General features: G+C 43.4%; 1 protein-coding gene, 4 non-coding genes and 1 pseudogene across 5 annotated transcripts; 4 read left to right on the top strand and 2 right to left on the bottom strand.

Moving 5' to 3' along the window:
* Positions 1 to 7,552: 7,552 nt before the first annotated feature.
* Positions 7,553 to 8,922, bottom strand: LOC125507397 (annotated as a pseudogene).
* A 2,044-nt stretch (positions 8,923 to 10,966) lies between these two features.
* LOC125510804 lies at positions 10,967 to 12,653 on the bottom strand. Its single transcript, XM_048676069.1, has 2 exons — positions 12,246 to 12,653; positions 10,967 to 11,917 (listed from the first exon to the last, which is right to left on the bottom strand). Exons 1-2 carry the CDS (start codon positions 12,615 to 12,617, stop codon positions 11,594 to 11,596), a joined length of 696 nt encoding a protein of 231 aa, XP_048532026.1. The 5' UTR covers positions 12,618 to 12,653; the 3' UTR covers positions 10,967 to 11,593.
* Positions 12,654 to 13,290: 637 nt separating this feature from the next.
* Positions 13,291 to 13,381, top strand: LOC125511924. Its single transcript, XR_007285193.1, has one exon. It is a non-coding gene; the product is annotated as a small nucleolar RNA SNOR75 (small nucleolar RNA).
* Positions 13,382 to 13,488: 107 nt separating this feature from the next.
* Positions 13,489 to 13,575, top strand: LOC125511913. Its single transcript, XR_007285183.1, has one exon. It is a non-coding gene; the product is annotated as a small nucleolar RNA SNOR75 (small nucleolar RNA).
* Positions 13,576 to 13,640: 65 nt separating this feature from the next.
* Positions 13,641 to 13,707, top strand: LOC125511749. Its single transcript, XR_007285101.1, has one exon. It is a non-coding gene; the product is annotated as a small nucleolar RNA Z105 (small nucleolar RNA).
* Positions 13,708 to 13,813: 106 nt separating this feature from the next.
* LOC125511731 lies at positions 13,814 to 13,894 on the top strand. The gene has a single exon (XR_007285086.1). It is a non-coding gene; the product is annotated as a small nucleolar RNA SNORD18 (small nucleolar RNA).
* The last annotated feature ends 8,029 nt before the right edge of the window (positions 13,895 to 21,923 follow it).

The raw sequence follows: 21,923 nt of genomic DNA, 5'->3' as shown, positions 1-21,923 counted from the left end.
GATGATTTAAGTAGATATGGGTATATCTACTTGATGAAACACAAGTCTGAAATATTTGAAAAGTTCAAAGAATTTCAGAGTGAAGTTGAAAATCATCGTAACAAGAAAATAAAGTTTCTACGATCTGATCGTGGAGGAGAATATTTGAGTTACGAGTTTGGTGTACATTTGAAAAATTGTGGAATAGTTTCGCAACTCACGCCACCCGAAACACCACAGCGTAATGGTGTGTCCGAATGTCGTAATCGTACTTTACTAGATATGGTGCGATCTATGATGTCTCTTACTGATTTACCGCTATCGTTTTGGGGTTATGCTTTAGAGATGGCCGCATTCACGTTAAATAGGGCACCATCAAAATCCGTTGAGACGACGCCTTATGAACTGTGGTTTGGCAAGAAACCAAAGTTGTCGTTTCTTAAAGTTTGGGGCTGCGATGCTTATGTGAAAAAGCTTCAACCTGATAAGCTCGAACCCAAATCGGAGAAATGTGTCTTCATAGGATACCCAAAGAAGACTGTTGGGTACACCTTCTATCACAGATCCGAAGGCAAGATATTCGTTGCTAAGAATGGATCCTTTCTAGAGAAGGAGTTTCTCTCGAAAGAAGTGAGTGGGAGGAAAGTAGAACTTGACGAGGTAACTGTACCTGCTCCCTTATTGGAAATTAGTACATCACAGAAAACTGTTTCTGCGACACCTATATCAATTAGTGAGGAAGCTAATGATGATGATCATGAAACTTCAGGACAAGATACTACTGAACCTCGTAGATCAACCAGAGCGAGATCCACACCAGAGTGGTACGGTAATCCTGTTCTAGAAATCATGCTGCTAGATCATGATGAACCTACAAACTATGAAGAAGCGATGGTAAGCCCAGATTCCGCAAAGTGGCTTGAAGCCATGAAATCTGAGATGGGATCCATGTATGAGAATAAAGTATGGACTTTGGTTGACTTGCCCGATGATCGGCAAGCAATTGAGAATAAATGGATCTTCAAGAAGAAGACTGACGCTGATGGTAATGTTACTGTCTACAAAGCTCGACTTGTCACAAAAGGTTTTCGACAAGTTCAAGGGGTTGACTACGATGAGACCTTCTCACCCGTAGCGATGCTTAAGTCTGTCCGAATCATGTTAGCAATTGCCGCATTTTATGATTATGAAATTTGGCAGATGGATGTCAAAACTGCATTCCTGAATGGATTTCTGGAAGAAGAGTTGTATATGATGCAACCGGAAGGTTTTGTCGATCCAAAAGGAGCTAACAAAGTGTGCAAGCTCCAGCGATCCATTTATGGACTGGTGCAAGCCTCTCGGAGTTGGAATAAACGCTTTGATAGTGTGATCAAAGCATTTGGTTTTATACAGACTTTCGGAGAAGCCTGTATTTACAAGAAAGTGAGTGGGAGCTCTGTAGCATTTCTGATATTATATGTGGATGACATATTACTGATTGGAAATGATATAGAATTTCTGGATAGCATAAAGGGATACTTGAATAAGAGTTTTTCAATGAAAGACCTCGGTGAAGCTGCTTACATATTAGGCATAAAGATCTATAGAGATAGATCAAGACGCTTAATTGGACTTTCACAAAGCACATACCTTGACAAGATTTTGAAGAAGTTCAAAATAGATCAAGCAAAGAAAGGGTTCTTGCCTGTGTTACAAGGTGTGAAGTTGAGTCAGACTCAATGCCCGACCACTGCAGAAGATAGAGAGAAAATGAAAGATGTTCCCTATGCTTCAGCCATAGGCTCTATCATGTATGCAATGCTGTGTACCAGACCTGATGTGTGCCTTGCTATAAGTCTAGCAGGGAGGTACCAAAGTAATCTAGGAGTGGATCACTGGACAGCGGTCAAGAACATCCTGAAATACCTGAAAATGACTAAGGATATGTTTCTCGTATATGGAGGTGACAAAGAGCTCACCGTAAAAGGTTACGTTGATGCAAGCTTTGACACTGATCCGGACGATTCTAAATCGCAAACCGGATACGTGTTTACATTAAACGGTGGAGCTGTCAGTTGGTGCAGTTCTAAACAAAGCGTCGTAGCGGGATCTACATGTGAAGCGGAGTACATAGCTGCTTCGGAAGCAGCGAACGAAGGAGTCTGGATGAAGGAGTTCATATCCGATCTAGGTGTCATACCTAGTGCATCGGGTCCAATGAAAATCTTTTGTGACAATACTGGTGCAATTGCCTTGCCAAAGGAATCTAGATTTCACAAAAGGACCAAGCACATCAAAAGACACTTCAATTCCATCCGGGATCTAGTCCAGGTGGGAGACATAGAGATTTGCAAGATACATACGGATCTGAATGTTGCAGACCCGTTGACTAAGCCTCTTCCACGAGCAAAACATGATCAGAACCAAGACTCCATGGGTGTTAGAATCATTACAGTGTAATCTAGATTATTGACTCTAGTGCAAGTGGGAGACTGAAGGAAATATGCCCTAGAGGCAATAATAAAGTTATTATTTATTTCCTTATATCATGATAAATGTTTATTATTCATGCTAGAATTGTATTAACCGGAAACATAATACATGTGTGAGTACATAGACAAACAGAGTGTCACTAGTATACCTCTACTTGACTAGCTCGTTAATCAAAGATGGTTATGTGTCCTAACCATGAACAAAGAGTTGTTATTTGATTAACGAGGTCACATCATTAGTTGAATGATCTGATTGACATGACCCATTCCATTAGCTTAGCACCCGATCGTTTAGTATGTTGCTATTGCTTTCTTCATGACTTATACATGTTCCTATGACTATGAGATTATGCAACTCCCGTTTGCCGGAGGAATACTTTGTGTGCTACCAAATGTCACAACGTAAATGGGTGATTATAAAGGAGCTCTACAGGTGTCTCCAAAGGTAGATGTTGGGTTGGCGTATTTCGAGATTAGGATTTGTCACTCCGATTGTCGGAGAGGTATCTCTGGGCCCTCTCGGTAATGCGCATCACATAAGCCTTGCAAGCATTGCAACTAATGAGTTAGTTGCGGGATGATGTATTACAGAACGAGTAAAGAGACTTGCCGGTAATGAGATTGAACTAGGTATTGGATACCGACGATCGAATCTCGGGCAAGTAACATACCGATGACAAAGGGAACAACGTATGTTGTTATGTGGTCTGACCGATAAAGATCTTCGTAGAATATGTAGGAGCCAATATGGGCATCCAGGTCCCGCTATTGGTTATTGACTGGAGATGTGTCTCAGTCATGTCTACATTATTCTCGAACCGTAGGGTCCGCACGCTTAACGTTACGATGACAGTTATTATGAGTTTATGCATTTTGATGTACTGAAGTTAGTTCGGAGTCCCGGATGTGATCACGGACATGACGAGGAGTCTCGAAATGGTCGAGACATAAAGATTGATATATTGGAAGCCTATGTTTGGATATCGGAAGTGTTCCAGGTGAAATCGGGATTTTACCGGAGTACCGGGAGGTTACCGGAACCCCCCGGGAGCTATATGGGCCTTAGTGGGCTTTAGTGGAAAGAAGAAAGGGGCAGCCCAAGGTGGCCGCGCGCCTCCCCCCTCCCCTAGTCCTATTAGGACTAGGAGAGGTGGCCGGCCCCCCTCTCTCTCTTCCCCCCCCCTTAAGGAATCCTATTCCAACTAGGATTGGGGGGGAATCCTACTCCCAGAGGGAGTAGGACTCTTCTGGCGCGCCCTCCTTGGCCGGCCAGCCCCTCCCCCTTGGCTCCTTTATATACAGGGGCAGGGGGGCACCTCTAGACACACAAGTTGATCCTTGAGATCATTCCTTAGCTGTGTGCGGTGCCCCCTGCCACCATATTCCACCTCGATCATATCGTTGTAGTGCTTAGGCGAAGCCCTGCGTCGGTAGAACATCAAGATCATCACCACGCCATCGTGCTGACGGAACTCTTCCCCGACGCTTTGCTGGATCGGAGCCCGGGGATCATCATCGAGCTGTACGTGTGCTAAGAACTCGGAGGTGCCGGAGTAACGGTGCTTGGATCGGTCGGATCGGGACGTACGACTACTTCCTCTACGTTGTGTCAACGCTTCCGCAGTCGGTCTGCGTGGGTACGTAGACAACACTCTTCCTTCTCGTTGCTATGCATCACCATGATCTTGCGTGTGCATAGGAAATTTTTTGAAATTACTACGTTCCCCAACATGTAGTGGGATGTTTCTCGCTGGACATCTCTTGCTCTCCCACACAGCTAGCCAGCCGTTGTGCGTTTGCCACATCGTACCCCCAAGCTATCAAACAGTATTGCTAATACCTGCATATTTGGCTTCACACAAAACTTTAGATCTCATGTTGAATCTAACATCATATACTGAGTATGAAAACATTTAGAAACATGTTGATACTAATAATGATATAATATATGATTCTGTCTACACCCGAGCATCCGTTCTAGCAGAATGCTCGGGTGTTGCCATAGAACAATATAAGAGAAATGCATTCAACGAAGTGTTTCATCTTAATATTAATATGTATAATGCAAGGGAGGGTGATATGCCCCAATAGCAACATGTGTCATTAGTTGGTCGATGTGGGAAGTGTGATACTCTTGTTCTTATCTATGTCTTTGATAATGTGGATCGAGGTCCTCGCTTCCCCCTTCTATGTGCATGACATCTCTTTATCCTCGTGGGTTTACTCTTCTATGTCCATCACGTCTCTTTCACCTCATTGTGTCTCCTACATCATCACCTCATAAGGTGACTCGTGCTTGTCTCCTAGTTTTTTTGTACTTTTTGCGAACCCCTTGGTGTGTACTCTCATATATTCATAGTAAAATTAAGGAATAAATACGAATGGCGAAAAATACCTCATAATTGCCACAGATGATTGTGGAGTAAAGTAAGAAACCACACATAGTTGCATGAGACCAAGAAAATATCAAGTCTGTATGATTTATTAACTAATTTAAAATATTCTTATATGAAATGACAAAAGTTTTTGTAGTCATTCCATTCCATGGAGGGCAAGTCAGCTTACATGTTTTGAGACATCAAATCGCTCCGCTGTTGTTCGCTAAAAAAATGTATCCAGTAATTATCCTTCCACATGTTGTTGCCCAACCACTGGACCTTCCTTGTCGCGAAGTAAGTTCCTAATTGTAGATGAATTCCTTAATCGTCATCTTAAAAATCCAGTTAATACAAGATATATAGCGTAATTGCAGAAACAATGTTAAGGCAAAAAACTGGTGCATAACAGGGGTAGATTCTTTTGAGCACATATCACCTAGCTTCTGGTCAAATAGCTTTAATTGGACCTGCAAGGGCTCACGTTAAATTACTAAATATTATATTTGCAAAAAAAAAATCAACAACTTCGAATATGTTAAGGCATGTACACTGTCATCGGAAAATTCAAGAAAGGAAGCAGCCAAAGATGACACTAATACTATGACACAACTTATATGTTAAGTACTATATGCCGTAAACTTGAATAGCATGTGAAACTACGAGATAGCAGTGACATTAAGCCATGCATGTGCACTTAAGATTACATCAGAGACGGTGATGGACGCTGTTTTATTTCATGAAATTCATTGCATAAAAAGGGGATATCTATCTACTGTTATTATTCATTGTGCGATATGATGGAGAAATAAACATAGTGGAATCTTTGATAAAGCCAGATGTCAGGACTTCGTGCAAGATACTGATTTAAATAATTGTAGTTATAAATTATAAATCATGTGACCTTGAGCAGACGTAAGACATGCTTCTGCAGATCAGATAATAATTCAACATTGAGCATGAATCCATGAACCACAAATAAACAACATGTTTCTTTTACTAACAAGAAAACACAAGTTGATCAACACATAGAAAGTTGTGGTAAGTATACTTCATACCCAAGTGGTTTGCATTAGCCTGATAGTATGTGTTTCTAATAGATATTGCTTATCACTCATGTCAATTGATGCTCTCCTTCAGCTTAGGGCCTTCCATTTTCTCGTGCCACCACACATGTCACCTAAATCCAAATGGATGAAATACTGTTCAAGGGAATACATTCTTCATAAGCTTGACAAAGGAAGTAACACTAATATAAAATAATTGTAAGCCTAATTGGGAACTATTTCAGAAATAAAATAAAGTAAAATAAAATAAAGTCAGCACTCTTGTATTCTTGGTATGCAATATGGCATGTAAACAGTCGATGAGATATTAGAAGTGATAAAAATATATGTGTGGATCTAGTCAAGTTTGTCCTATTTGCGTGCCATGCATGTGCAGTTTATTAATCTTGAAAGAGATTAAAAGCGATTATATTGACATTGTAAGCAAGATCCGACCTTGAATTAAGGCTTTGAATTAACACTGTAAGCAAGATAATGTTTATGTAAGAGCATATCATTTTGCTATGCTCCGAGGAGCAAACACACCTACATGTGATAGATAGTTTCATGTCGGCAAATAAATGTGCATTCAGTAGTACAATAGTTGGTATTCTGACTTGGATTCCAAGTTTTGCTTGCTTTATTGAATCTCTAAAATGAAGGGATGAATGTGTTCTCTTTTTGAATAGTATGTTATCTGATTTAGCAATGCTCGTCACTTTGGAACCTGTTGTTACCCAGAAATACTACAGAAATCTAGAAACTGCCATTTTCTTTGCACCCACCAGATTCCAAAAGATAGTTAGCTATAGAATAATAAGATAGTAGGAGGAAACACACACTAAAAATAAATTAGCAAACATAAGTACATTTGATTAAGCCAAGGGAGCATGATTTCTTTGATCGATGCAAGCCTCATAATAAGTTAAGAAACTAAACATTTAAAACTGGACAAAATACTACAGAAAATAATCCAAGCAATCCTACTTTACTATTGAGGCACACATATAAGCGGTTGTTCTCATGCAAACTGAAGCACTCCCTCCGTCCGGAAATATTTGTCATCAAAATGGATAAAAGGAGATGTATCTAAACATATTTTAGTTCTAGATACATCCCTTTATATTCATTTTGATGACAAGTATTTTCGGACGGAGGGAGTAGTATATATATCCACTTCACCATCTACTATTACAAGATGGCCAAGCCTTTGTCAATCGGATGAACATGATCCAGGCAAGGAGGGCATTAACTAAGAAGATTAGTCAGATGAACATGCTCTAGGATAGGAGGACATTAGCCGAAAAACAAACAAGGAGGATCATGCAAATTGATTCGGTTTTTAGTCGGACGGAGAAAACCCAGCGTGGAGGGGATGGTGGGAGGTGAGGGAGAATAAATCGGTGAGGCGAAAATAAACCTGCGCACCGGGCTACCAACTCCCCCTTTAGGAGTAGAGATAGAGATTAACTACTCTACAACTTTCGTGTTGTAACCATAATTTAATTATGGTATCCTTATGCTTAAATATTCAAAACAAATAGCAATCACTATTAAATAAATATCATATCACGAAAATAAGTGATTCTCTCCGTTTCCTTTTTCTATTTTCCATCTAGTGGCTAAAACATAACGTGGTTAAATAAAAATATGCAGGGAACAAAGAATATACCTGAGTATGGCTGCAATTTACATCATCCTTATGAAGGTGGGCCTATTTTTTTAACACAACTTTTGGCAACCGTTGTAAGTATTTCTTCAACTCAGTAGTGAGGCTCGGCGCCAGCCAGCATATTGAACCTGAAAAATGACGCAACAAACCATAAGCATCTATCCAAGAACCCAAAGAATTTTTTTCTAATTCGTGAGTGGGACTCAACTAAACAGCACTTGCCTGTGGTGCCCAGCACCGATGACATGTCAGCCTATATATATCCCTTCCGCCAGGATGGACTGAGTTGCTTTCCACTCCTACTATCTCCACTCCCCCTTCCACCAGATGGACCAAACCGCCTCTCGTCTCCACCATATCTTCCAAGGTTGAATCGGCAAGATGAGAGATGACATCTGATTTGTTATTACCGCAGTTTACCTGTCATAAATTCAGAGAAACATCACTTAATAGATCGCATGGCTGTGTTGTAAATGAACAGGAACCGGTGCGCTAAACATCTGTAAAACCAGGCCTGGTCGTGAGAGCTTAACGATAATACATCAAATCTACCCGGTACCAATATGTAACGATGACATCAATATTAATCAAAAAAATTCACGGCTACGTGTTCCAGACTGAAAATTAAGACAACCCAATAATGCACAAGGAACCAGAGGAGGAGACATGGAGCATCTACCAGTGGGGCCCAACAAATCTAACCAGGTCTCTTCACGCACCTCTCTAGGGTCTTCGGCAGCGACAAGCTTGAACTGCCGCCACTTCCATCTTCGTCGCGCCCCCTGCCTGCTATGCAGTCTCACCATCCAGCTCGTAGTTGGTTCCGAGATCGAATTGCGTCTCGTCGAGCTCGAGCACGAGCCCCTCGCCATGGTCAAGCTTAGCAGCCTCATACACGTCACGGGGTGTTCTGGAACCTGCCAAGCATACGAACGACGCGGCGTACCCACCGACGCCATACTCGTCGGAGGTGAGTCGGGCGATGGGGGAATCGACCCCGCCAAGATGGGCGGGGTCGTTGACGTAGGCGAGGGCGAGGGCCGGCTCGAGGGGCTCCTCAACCTCCTCGGCATGGCTGACGCAGGCGTGGATGCGCGGGCGGCGCTTGAGCGCGAGGACGTCACGAAAGCGGGTGCAATCATCGAGGCCGTAGAGGCGAACGCGCAGGGCGTCGGTGGCGGCGGCGAGGGGTGCGCGGGGGCAACAAAGAAGAGGTTGCGTTGGGCGTCGTTGCAGAGCAGGCAGTGCGCGGCGGATGAGTCCCAGCCCACGGTCGAGGCTGGGCCTATATTTTTGTGCGTGCAGGAGAGGACGCGAGAAAATCGATCGTGATGGTAGAAAACGGCAGGTGGGATTGGTGGAGCGAGGTGGTCATAGGAAGAAGTTAATTATGCGATGTAGATTATGATTGTGATTGATTTTGGAGTAATTATTTATGCGATGGAGATTATTAATGCGATTGATTCTGGAGTAAATGGTATGCGATGGAGATTACCATCCTTATGTATAGGAACATTCCCCCACCCTTCCTTTTGAATTTATTCTGTTACCAAATCTCTTGGCAGGTTTGAGATTAACTGCCGACCGTGATATGATTTATTCCCGTATGACTTTTATTGCATTACCAAAAATTGATAACCGGCTTAAACCAGTGGGAGGGGAGATTTGTAGATAGATAAAAAACCAGTAGTACGGAGTGATGGGAGGTGGGACGAAATAAAACCGGACGAAAATAAAACCGGAGTACCAGGCTACCAACTGCTCCATTAGGAGTAGAGATATTAGAAAAAAATTCAAACATATAGACTGATAGATAGTACCCATTCTTCAGACTTGAACGGATGAAAACATAGCATGTTGTGGTAATCAATTGCAGTTCACGACAGAAGAGCACGTAATACAGAAAAACCAATCTATTTAACTGGGATGTATTATTACCATATTAGCGGATCTTCTTCTTTTGTGAAACATGCTTCTCTTCCCCATGTTCCAGTATTTCTTCGTCATTTAAACTGCAGATCAGAGCCTATTTGCCAACTGAATCATAGTAAATTATCCTCTTACCAACAATGGTTTGATAATATACTTGGCCCTATTCAGCACAATAAAATTTCTACTGGGTCGTTGTTGACTTGTTGCCCATTTGTTGATCAATATTGTACATCTATTACTTTGTTTAGGAAAGCAATTTCAACCAGTCATTTTCTTGCAACCTAATGAAATTGAGCAGAAACAAAATTTCAGTTACCTTTCTTAGAGAGTAAAATGGGAAAACCAAAGCTAATCCTTGAACACACCTAACTCGACTAAAACTGTCCAACAGAAATTGAAAAACCACGTACTCCAAACCTCATGCAAGGATACGGATTACATCAGGTAACCTGGTAGGTGCTGTTCCTAGAATTCAGAGTTCCAGGATCCTACGGCAAAAGCCTAATGCCAATCTTATCAGGCCAGCTTAGCATCTTTTTTCAGAATTGTATTTCCAGCAAGAAGGTTGCATGTAATCCTAATCAGTACTCAGAAGGACAACGTTTTGATCAACAAGTGGTGGCGTTACCGGGCTGTTTTGAGCATTTGCATGAGCCTGGGTGCGGTGCCTGGGTGTCCATATTGGAGTCGATCGGGATCACACCATGTAACACATATCAACAATGAATATCCATATATAAGGCAGTGCCGGAATACTAACAACCAATCAAAACAGTTACTAACGACTCACTGAATTATACGGCTGGTAAAAGGAGGCGAAAAGGTACTGCCATATAGGATGTTGCCACCGAGGGAAAGGAACAAATCCTTTAGTCCATAGGCCATACTCGTGCCTTCAGTCAGCTATATGTTTGTCGCCCATCGGGACAGATCAAACTCCAACAAACTGACAGTTGGTCAATCCCCACGAGCTTCCTAGCACGAAAGGAACATGAGAAATTAGACACCCTGCACCGTGGGTATGAACAAGAGGAGAAGGATGAATTGTTCTTTTCTTTTCTCTGTCGATGTGGAAAGGAAACCTAGCATGGGCTGACGTACACAGCCAATTGGGCTGCTTCTGGGCCCAATTAACTACATGACCCACAGGTTGCTTTCCGGAGCAGCAGCCCTTTTACATTGGGTGAGGCACGGTGAAAATGACCAAGCGACCGCCAGTGGACAATTGGAAGATCTGGGGCGTCTAACAAATGATCGGACGGCCAAAAGCGGTGAATCGCTGTGGTGGCTTGTAGCTAGCTCAGTTTTATTGTTTTGTAATTAGTCTTTTTGCTAGCAGAACTAGATATTTGCCCGTGTCGCTAGGGGGCATAAATATTATATATTATATTACAATACATTATCCCATAATTTACATCTTTATGTTATGTGATTGTGTAAAAAAATACTTAACAAATCTTACCCATGATTTTATTTTGTAATCACTTATTTTGACTTATGAAAGAAAACATAATTTATTTGATAAGTCAATAAAAGATGAGACGATTTTTTTGAACCAAAAAGATGAGATGATTAAGGCGGTTCCCAAGAAAAACATGTTGGACGAATCACTCTGTCTGGCAGAAACAGGAACGCTACTCTTTTTTTAAGGGCCAGCACTAGGCGCCGGCGGACCGGCTCAAAATTTCGGCCGGTTCCTCATGCGCCGCTCGATTGAAGTGACATTAACCGCTCGATCTGCCGGTCCCTCCTTGCTGTTTCGTTTGTCACGAGAGTCAACGAAGGCCCAGATCGGCTCTCCCTTGCGGGCGGCCGCAGCCGCGCGCAATTCTGCTCACCGTCCCGCACGAGTACCTTCGCTGCCGGCCGTCGGCAACGAAGCTCGCCATGGCATCTTCTCGTTGTAGCTGGTGGCAACGTCAACGTGGCCGGATGCAACAACTAGTGGTCGACTCCTCGTTGTAGTAGAACGCGCAGCACCGACCGTGTTGTCGGCCGCAGCACCCCGGCGTCACCCCTCACGCCATCGACAACTCGCCCGATGGTTGAAGCTTTTTCTCGTGCCCGTAGAAGCTTTTCCATCATTGGTCGCAGCAAAACACCATTAGCGTCGAATCAGCCATTCAGCCGCCGCCTGCCTTCACACGGTTCCAGCATGTCGAGATGCCGGCTCCAGCAAAATTGGGCGCCGGTTCCAACTCGCCAACATCGTAGCTCCCCTGTGTGGCGAACGATGCAGCAACCCGGGACTCCTGTTCCAGCAAATTTGGACGCCCATCCCAGCAAAAATGGACGCCCGTTCCAGCTCTTCGCCCTGCTGATCATAGTAGCTTGCGGCTCATTGCAGCAAAGCAAGCTCGCCGGTTCCAGCTCATCACCATGCTCTGGTTTCGGCTCGCCGTGGGCGTCGGTTTGCACTGAAGTATCTAGCAAAAAGATCTGAAAGCAACAATCCTTCATTGATCGGTTGAATAAAAAAATACTAGGTTCCAGCAAAACGAAACATCGGATGCAGCAGAAAAACAACTAAACACGTAGAATTCCTGTTGTCGATTTGTACCAAAAAAGATGGTTGTTTCCGGCAAAACAAGACATTGGATACAGCAGAAACAACAAAACAGGGAGAACTCGTGTGGTCGATTTGTAGCAAAAAGGATAGCTACTTCCAGCAAAATCAAACACCCAACTCTAGCAAAAGAAAAAAAAAACGCCGGCGACGAGTGCGCGTTTGGTTCCAGCATATCGCGTGACTGATGGCAGCAATTACCAATGCTGGTTCCAGCAAAATGGCTGGCCGGTTGTAGCAGAGGCTATCGTGGGTTTCAGCACAAAAATCGCCGCATCCGTCGTCCATCTTCACGGCACAGCCACCTCGTTGGTCATAGTAGTAGGGGCCACTGGTTGCAGCAAACCACCCTCCACTCGTCGTATCAGGTTGCAAAGTGGAAATACCAAGTTGCCGATGTAGCTTTGGCGTCGCGCCTCTTCGCTCGCCGAGAGTCGTGCTCACGCACCTCCGCGGCTTCATGTGTGCAGCCCCGGACTGCCAGCTCGCCACACACGTCTTCCATCGCCGGCAAGCTATTGATTGAAGGTAGGCCAGGGGGAGAGAGAGGTGCATGGGATGACTGGTGGGCATGGAGGGATAAGCAAGAAAAATGAGTGGTGCTTGAGGGGATAAGGAAAAGGAAACATATGGGGATAAGGAAGAGGGAGCATGTGGGGCCGAGGGGGTGAGGCCACACGTGGGCCGCATGATCGCTTTCGATCGAACGAAGCGTACGCGACTGGCCAAGCGTTCCGCCGGCACGCTGCAGGAAACGTTTCCCTTTTTTAAGTAATAAAATAAAGAGAATAAAAGTAAAGACTGGTCAAGTTTCTTTTTCCCCCCTTCAGGAAATCAAGTCCAGTCAAATGTTAGCGTGGGCCTAGGCGTTGTTTGGAGGCCCAACAGGCCCACAAACCAGATTACTAATCGGATCAGAACGCCGTTCACTGGCTGATCCGAGCCGTCCACCCGTCCAACCCCGCTAGGGTTTCCCCCCCTTCAGCACCCAGCCCGTATAAGTACGAGGCGAGAGCCCCCGCCGTCAACAATCTAAGTTCGTCCACACACCGCCGCCGCCGCCGCCGCCGCGAACAGGAGAGCGAGACCGACTCCGCCGCCGCGATGAGGGCCAAGGTTCGTACTGCCCGTCATCTCCCTTCCCTGTTGTTAGCTGCTCCGCGACCGAGGTAGATCTGGACATGTGCTAGTGTTTAGCGAGGGTTTGTTCTCGCCGTTGCTACCGCTCGCTTGCGTAATTAGTGGTTCTCTGTGATGATCAACACTGATTAGATGTCCGATCCAATCCATTCCATTCAACCGTGGGGACAAAAGTGAGGCAAATTTGTCTGAGAGAACCGCTGCTATTTCGACCAGATTTGCTTGCTCTATGAGATATAATTACTGCCTCTAGTTATGTTAGCCAGATTTATGTTTTTTTTTGCTGTTTTCGTTTGTCCATTGTTCTCTGTGATGATGAAAACAGATGACGAGTCTGATGTAATCCATTCTATTACACCGTGTGGACAATCGAGGCATTTGTCTGAGAGAACAACGTTTGCTTATCCATTTCTTTAGCTCATTTTCCACTGTTTTTATTTTGTATAATTGCGTCGGTTGGCATGATGAGGAAGACAATTGGCGTCTGATCTATTTGATGATAAAATCCTCCTACTCATTCTGAATGTCAAACCGACTGCAGATCTCTACTTTGCTTTGCCTAACCTGTTTGTAGATAGCTACGACCTTCTTAGAATAGTTCTCTTTTTGCAATGCCAAATTGGCAGTTTGGGAAATGATGAAGGACAATTGGTCCGTGTTTCTGAAAATCACGTGATGATATCCAATGAAACACTCAATCTTCTGATTCTGAATTACATACTACTTTCTCGTTTCATGTGGAATTATCTCATGTTCCTGCGCATCTAGCACTATGCAATTTGTACTGATGATCTGCATTTCGTGTTAATGTGCAGTGGAAGAAGAAGAGGATGAGGAGGCTCAAGAGGAAGCGCCGAAAGATGAGGCAGCGATCCAAGTAGGCGCCTTGGAGGGAGGGGAAGCATCATCTGACATCCAGGCAGCAAAACTCTGAGGGATGATGGCATTGTCCCAGTGATTCCTGATTTGTTATGCGGTTGTGGCTGTGGAAGTTGCCTTACCTGTGTTTGGTCAAATTTAGCTGTTTAATACTAGTCTGGCTATGTTCCAGGACTGAGTTTTATGTAATGTGAGGATTATATGTGTTTGTGACTGAATTTTATGCACCTATTATCCTTGAGGTACTCCGAATTGTGCCTTTTGGCCCTGCATTTGTTGTGTCAGTTATTTTATCTTTTTGCGGTGTGACAGCTCCTTTTCTTTGCTCCTAGATGAACGAATACCAGGAACACTAAAGATATTTGCAGGTTCATTAATTTTCTTTTTACCTCACAAGGGAAACAAAAGTTGAACCAGTGACACTTCCAGCATTGGTAGCTGCCAGTGAATTGAAGCCTCAGTTGAACAACTGAACTTGATTTATTGCTTAAGCACCATGCGGTAATTTGATCTTAGACATGGTAATGAATTGGATGAGATTAACAATGGTGGTCGGTTTGAATGAAACACTAATGAACATCATGGCTCCAAGAACTGATGGCAACAATGTATTCGTTTAGTTATTGTCATTTTCAGCTTTTCTGTATTTGCTGCTATTTCACTGACGATGAGTCTGATTTAATCCATTCTATTACACCCATGTGGACGATTGAAGCAATTCTCAGGGAACATGCTTAGGGCTAGTTTTTTTGGGCCTATGGCTGAGTGGAAATAAGCTGCCAAGCTCAACCTAAAATTTCATTTTATAAGCCTAACTATAAGTAAGGAGGGGGCAACTTGTTTCCACAGCCAGCCATAAGCTCCAAAAGAACAGGCCCTTCGTCTTTTGAGGGAATTCCTTATTTAACACTCTTAAAATTTATTGCCTTATTTGACACTGGATTTATTTTGCTTCCTTATTTAGCACGGTGTCTAAATTTTATGCCTTTTATAACACTTTTGTTCATTTTAAACCTTAAAGTTGTCACATGACACCTAAAAAGACCTATTTCCCTCTCAGATGATGTGTGACCAAAATTTTATGTGTATGTGTGTATTCAATTCCCAAGCAAAATCAACCGACCCTGGTTGGTCTTGCTGCACCTATGAACCACCGCCGGCACCGGACAGAAAATTATAGCTTAGACCACCGATTGCATGTCGGACACGTGCTATATCTTCAGGTTCACCGGTGATGTTAGCGCCTCTTCGTATGCCTCGCCAGTGCATGTACGTAAGCCGCTCATGCCCTTACCACTGTTGAGCAATAAATAATATATACACCCAAAGCTAGCGAAAAAAAGAGCTTTGATCGATTCTACACAAGTACTTGTACGTGAACATGGCCTGGGCTAGCTCTAGCTGTGCACTGCCCACAAACTTGCATGCGTACGTAAACATGGTCTGTTGATCTGTTCCAGCCCTCACGCGCGCCGCACACGCGCCATGGTTGATGGAAATTTTATATAAAATCTGGCCCCAATTTCCATGAAGTGCTAGTATCGGTGGTGGTTAACAATTCGTACTGCATATTGGAGGACCGGCGCATCAATTTTGACGACCGTATTGAGACTGTATTTGTAAGTTTCGGAACCATATTGAGACAGTTCATGAGTTAGAGGACAGTTCTGAACATCGTCAACTACTTTAGAGACCACATAATGCATTTTACTTGAAATTTTTGGTCACATGCCCACGAGGGGCAAATAGGTCTTTTCATGTGTCATTTAACACTGTTAAGGCTTAAAATGGACAGAAGTGTTATAAAGGGCATAAAATTTAGACAAGGTGTTATATAAGGAAGAAATAGTTTTACAGTGTTAAATAGGGAAACAAAATTTAAAATAGTGTTATATAAGGAATTTTCTCTAGTCTTTTAACTTTACTATTCCATTTTTGGTTTACTAACTCATATTCTTGAATGTCAAATGCATATATAAGTAGTCCTTTTTGTTACAATCTTGTCATTTGCCAAATACTAGATTGCAGGACATGTCCTTATTTAACAAAACTGATCACACACAATGAGAATTAAATCCGGACACCCAATACTCTTGTTTCCAACAAATAAAGTACATTGCATTTGGTGTCCTGCCTTGCACTCTACATGTAAATTATATTGTACATTGCGTTTGAAATAATGTGCAGTGGAAGAACAAGAGAATGACGAGGCTCAAGAGGAAGTGCCAAAAGATGAGGCAACGATCAAAGTAGGTGAGCAACCAGGATGCGAAGCTTTGATTAAGTCTTGGTCAATTCCTGATGCCGCGTCCTCTTGAATCCTGATATGTTTTGGTGATTCTGGTTGTGGCAAATGTGGATCTTTTGTAATCACTCATTAAATATCCTGAACTTTAAAAATATAATTTGCCACTACCTTGCTCTCTCAACGAATTGATTGGTTGCGGTCGGCTTGCAAGTCTTTCCTGACACGACAGTTTCTTCAATCATTTGATTGGTTCAAACCACAAATAACGAGGTGTATCTACCTCTTGTGCCATGTTTACTCACGCGCAACGGCTATTCAACAAAAGTATTGCTAGTTAGTTGTCGGATTGCTAATTAGTTATCTCTTATGTGGTTTTTGTTTCTAATTGCATTTGTGAAGATGCTGGATGCTCCGCTAAAGATAACAATCAGTTCACCCTTGCATGCAGTTTGGTCAGGGATTCTCCCATTCTTCGCATGCACGGAATTTGGAGCAGTTAACTAAGATAGTGCAGACTATTCAGATATGTGAATTATATCATTGGCAGTGCTATTGAAAATAGTTTGCCCATCCAGAATTAAATAAGTTTGAGTCTACATGGAATTATTATTTATATAAAATACACATGGGCTGAAAAAAGTGGAAGGAATCTTTTTAATTGACTTCACATGAGGATGGCAGTCAAGTTAAAGGAGTCATTTATACTTTTCTAGAGTGGCATGGCCTTCTCTCTGTGATATGACCCCATGTAATATAAATACCAGGGTCGTCGATGTTTCGCCTGAAGCTGGTGTTGTCCAAAAATATGCTGCATATACATTAGAGTACGTGCGGCCAAGCTACAATGACGAACAACTATAAAAAAAGGTAGTTTTTGTTGTTCAAAATACAAAGCGTGCGGGTCAAACAGAGACTGGTGCATTTATTTCAGGAGATAAACAAACGAGTAATAACACTAATCCTTGTGAAGAAGCTAAGGCTCTACACATACATGTTTGGAGGAAAGAGTACAATAAGTAAACTATGAAAACTTTCATGTGCATGGCTACATGAGAGATAGCTGGATGGAGATACTATTATCAAGGAGACCAAGTAATTAAGGGTCTGTATAGGTCTTAGTCGAAGTCTCAGTCAGATGACATCATCCAACAATAGCCCAGCCCATTTTTAATTTATCATTTAGTCTGCTACTTTTCTAGCGCTGTTGGGCCGGCCCTGCTATTGCGTCTAATGCCTTTTGTCATTTTCTTGGTTGCTCTGTGCTTTTCAGCCAGCCATTTTTTGACTCTATCAAGAGTTTCTGGAGATGCTGCTTGTTCTTGCACAATGACCGGGCCATTAGTAATTACTAAGTTTGCATGATTTTCCTTCCATCCTTTTTTTGCTGTTTTTGTTTGGTTTTTCTGTTTTTCCTATTGTCTGTTAAATGTTTAATGTTCATTTCCTTTGAAAATTAGTTATTGGCTCACTGTAAAAATGAAATGGTAGCATTTTGTTTACATTTATCATATTTTTTTGGAAAAAGTGCTTGTTTATTCTTAAAATTATTCATCGTGTGTTGGAAAAAATGTTCCTAGAAAACATCATGTATTTTAAAAAATGTTCACCATGCGTTTACAAAAGAAAAGATATGAAACGGTGACCCTAGTGGCATATATGCAACTGCCCCCCTCCTAACAAAAACATCACTGGGTTGTAGTCATGTTGAAGACATGCAATTGCAGTAGGGAGCGGCACTTGCAATTGTGTGTCTAGGGGCAAACATGCAGCTATCCCGTACCCAACAGAATACCTCATAGTTGTGTGGACGACACTTGCAGTTGCATGCCTAGTGCAGACATGCCACTGCTTCCCCACTATCGGCCAAAATATCTCTGAGTTGCAGCCAGGGACGACACTTGCAGTTGCGTGACTACTGGTAGACATGCAATTAGCCACCTCCATCAAACAAAACACCGCCCAGTTGCAGACGCATTAAAGTCATGCATTTGCAGTCGGGGGCTACACTTGCAGTTGCATGCCTACACATGCAAACGGCTCTCCTCCCCCAACAAAACATCACCGCGTTGTAGTCGTGTTGAAGACATGCAGTTGCAATCAGGATCTTCACTTGCAGCTGTCTACCTAGTGGCAGACATGCAACTACCCCCTCCCCGACAAAAACACCATAGAGTTGCAGTCGTGTTGAAGACATGCAATTGCAATCGAGGGCAACACTTGCAGTTGCGTGTGTAGTACAAGGCATGCAATTGTTTTCCTCTCTCTGTCAAAACAACACTAATTTGAAATCGCGTTGAAGACATGCAATTGCAGTCGAGGACAACACTTGCAGTTGCGTGTGTAGTACAAGGCATGCAATTGTTTTCCTCTCTGTGACAAAACAACACTAAGTTGCAATCGCGTTGAAGACATGCAGTTGCAGTCGGAGACGACACTTGCAGTTGCATGCCTAGTGTGCTAGACATGCAACTTCCCTCTCCGACAAAACACTAGTAAGTTGTGGCTGCTTTGAAGACATGCAATTGCAATCGAGGCGACACTTCCAGTTGATCGGCAAGAAAATATTTTTAGAAAGGAAAAAAAAAGAAGTCGCACACGGATGACATAGATACAATAGTGTGTGGCTGATGCACATGGAACTCCCTATGATCGATGGATGTGACCGATGACAATACTCTTGAAAAGAAAAGGAAAAATTGCACACCGATAGTTGATATATAATTACACACGATTTAATGTACATGCAATTGTGTGCGATCGATCAATGTGCAAACAGGTGGTACTATTTATGTAAAAATAATAATAATTGAAAACAGAAAAAATAATGGGGAAAGACAAATGGGAGCGAAGCAGGCTAAAATCCAGAGCGAAAGCAGCAGAAAGCAACGACAAAAAAACAAAAAGGAAAAAAGAAGAAAAAAAAGGCCCGCCTGAACACCCGCCCAGCACAAAATCAAGGCACACACGCTACAAAAAGGCCCAATAAAAGAAGGAAACGGCTGGTCGCCTTATACAGGCCGAAACAAAGAACAAACCCACCTACCACGAATCTTAAAGCGAACAAAACATCCAACAGATAACTGAGATTTAGCAGCTCCGATTAATTAAAGTTGAGGATCTATGTATTGCATGTAAGTGTTTAGATGGCGGAAATCGTTTAAAATAAACCGGCTGATCAACGCGCTCCGTAAGTCGCCTTTAACGCTCGCTACGTGTCTGGTGGGCCCAACGAGCTGCTTATCCTTTCATTCTCTTATCTCTTTCCTGCACGCGTTGAGCTGCTTGTTTCTTCTCCTCGTTTTTCTTCTTCCTGCGGCACAACACAGCCATGGCAGTGCCATCGGCACCAGTGCCGGCCCGCCACCACTCGCGTTTCTACTATGCCTGCTCCTACACGCCATGCTCTTCGCCGCTGCTGCAAACCGCCGTCGCCTCGCGTCGCTGCACCGCTGCTCCACTGCAGCTCCGGCGAAGCAGCCTGCGCCGTCGTCGTCGTGCGCTGCATCGCAACTTCCGCCATGGCCGCCGCGTGCTGCATCGCAGCATCCGCTGTCATCGCCGGCGCTGCAATGAAGCGTGGCCGGGGCTGCAATGGAGCGCCACCGGGGTCGTTGGAGCTCCGCCGCGGCTGCATTGGAGCTTCGCCGACGGCTCAGTGCAGCACCGCAGCGGCTCGATGCAACGTCGCTGGCGGCTCTCGAGGGAAGCTTTTGGTGTTGCATTGGAGCGCTCGCCGTCGGCTCCATTGCAGCTCCGTCGGAGCGCTCGCCAGCCGCTAGACGTAGCGTTTTGGTGTTGCTATGGAGCTCTGGTCATGGCGGCTCTCCGGTGCTGCGGCGACATGCGGTGCTGTGAGATCGAAGCACGGGGGCTGGTTGAACGCGACGCGAGAGAGAAGGGTCAGCGACTCAGCGTGCGTTGATGTATCAAGGGTTGGAAAGAATGGATCGCACGGCTGGCGACCCGACTGATTTCGCTAGGAAATAAGTCGGATTATTTGTAGTAGTCGCCTTAGATGCAGGGGCGGAGCCCAATGGGCCAACCCTGTAGCACAGGCTACAGGGTCTGATTTTATTTTACGTATTAAATATCAGGTATTTAGCTCGGGGCATCAGGGTGGACCGAATATTGTGCTACAGGGCCCATTATTCCAGGCGCACCAGGCCTCCTTTGGTCCGCTTCCAGCAGCCCATTGAACACAATAAACTATCCATCTGGTGCTCTGTAGCGAACAGAACAATCGATCTGACTAAAACAACCACGTCTCCTCATTTCCTAATCTATCCCGACCCCCGATTCATCGACTTGTGCAGTGGCCGGTGGCGATCGATCGATTCACAGATTGAGAACTTGTGCAGCGGCGGCAACCATCGAGCCAAGAGGCAAAATCTAGCTAGCTAGTACTTCTAATCTTCTACTGTAGTACTCTAGTCGGTAGGCTGTAGCTAATCTTTCTACAGATTTAAAGATTGGAATTGATATGTTCCCTAGTCCAGACGAATTGACGATTTGTGGCAGCCGGCAGCATGGATCCGTTCCTGTCTTCTGGGTTGATCCGATCATCCGAATGTCCGCACAGCTACGGCAGCGGCAGGCGGCACCGGCGGCGGCGTAATTTTCTCTTCTTCTGTTACAATATGAGTATGGCTAACCCTCAAGGATTTTGATTCCAGGGATTTGAGGGATCTTGATAAGGATCTACAGCTCTATATTGCTGATGTGCGCACAGATGATAGCTTTTCCAACATAGCAACAATCACCGAGCTTTCAAAAAATATGGTGCAGACGAGGAGGCATATTATGTACCTTTTGTTTTACCGGTTGTTGAAACTAGTAATTGTATGGCCTATTGCTACTGCTACAGTTGAGAGGTGCTTCTCAGCAATGAAATTGATCAAAACTTGCTTGCGCAATCGCCTCAACGATGACAGCTTGAGTGATGATGTTATTTGTTATGTGGAGAAGGAACAAATGAAAAAGGTCACCAATGATCAAGTGGTTGAGTATTTCATGGCTCGAAGGAAGAGAATGTACTAAAGGTAACTTATAACATTTTAAGTACTTTTATAGCAAATTTAAGTACTTTGATTTAGGCATTTTATTATATTCTACTCAAAATTTTAATTCTAGTTTTGTTATTGTAGGTTAATAAACCTTTGTGTCTGATGATGTGTTTTCAAATTTCAGAATGCAAGACATGTTTTCAAGTAATTTTTTTGTTTGATTTGGCATTATATTAAACAGTTTGAGTGTAGCATTTTGTTTTTAATTTTTTACAATATGACTTCTCTTATGTTTGGTAATCCGTGTTACAAGCTATGAAACACGCCTTTATTTAATGCATCGGTTGCTTGCAAAATTTATGCCATGGTTAAGTAGTGCATCAGGGTAAGATTAGCTCCAGATCCGCCCCTGCTTAGATGGCAGATGCAAGAAATCGTATTTTTGTTCCTATTTTTGCCCTGTAACATGCATCGAAAGGACATGTATGTTATCTTAAACATAAGCACAAATTAAAGTAACATTTGTATTACTTTCATATTGTGGCACTTTGCCTATTTCTTCCTAGTTGTACAATTCCAGATGTGCTAATCTCCCAACTAGTTCCTAGT

The sequence above is a fragment of the Triticum urartu genome, chromosome 5 (assembly GCF_003073215.2).
Source record: "Triticum urartu cultivar G1812 chromosome 5, Tu2.1, whole genome shotgun sequence".
Lineage (NCBI taxonomy): Eukaryota > Viridiplantae > Streptophyta > Magnoliopsida > Poales > Poaceae > Triticum > Triticum urartu.
This window is presented reverse-complemented; position numbering and strand designations above follow the sequence as displayed.

Bases quoted from the DNA above. Each gene is read 5' to 3' on its own strand.
- LOC125510804 (XM_048676069.1), bottom strand. From the start codon at position 12,617: ATGCCCACCAGTCATCCCATGCACCTCTCTCTCCCCCTGGCCTACCTT. The intron at 11,918-12,245 runs GTAATTGCTGCC...TGTTGCTTTCAG, and splicing joins TTTTGCTGGAACCAGCATTG to ATCTTTTTGCTAGATACTTC.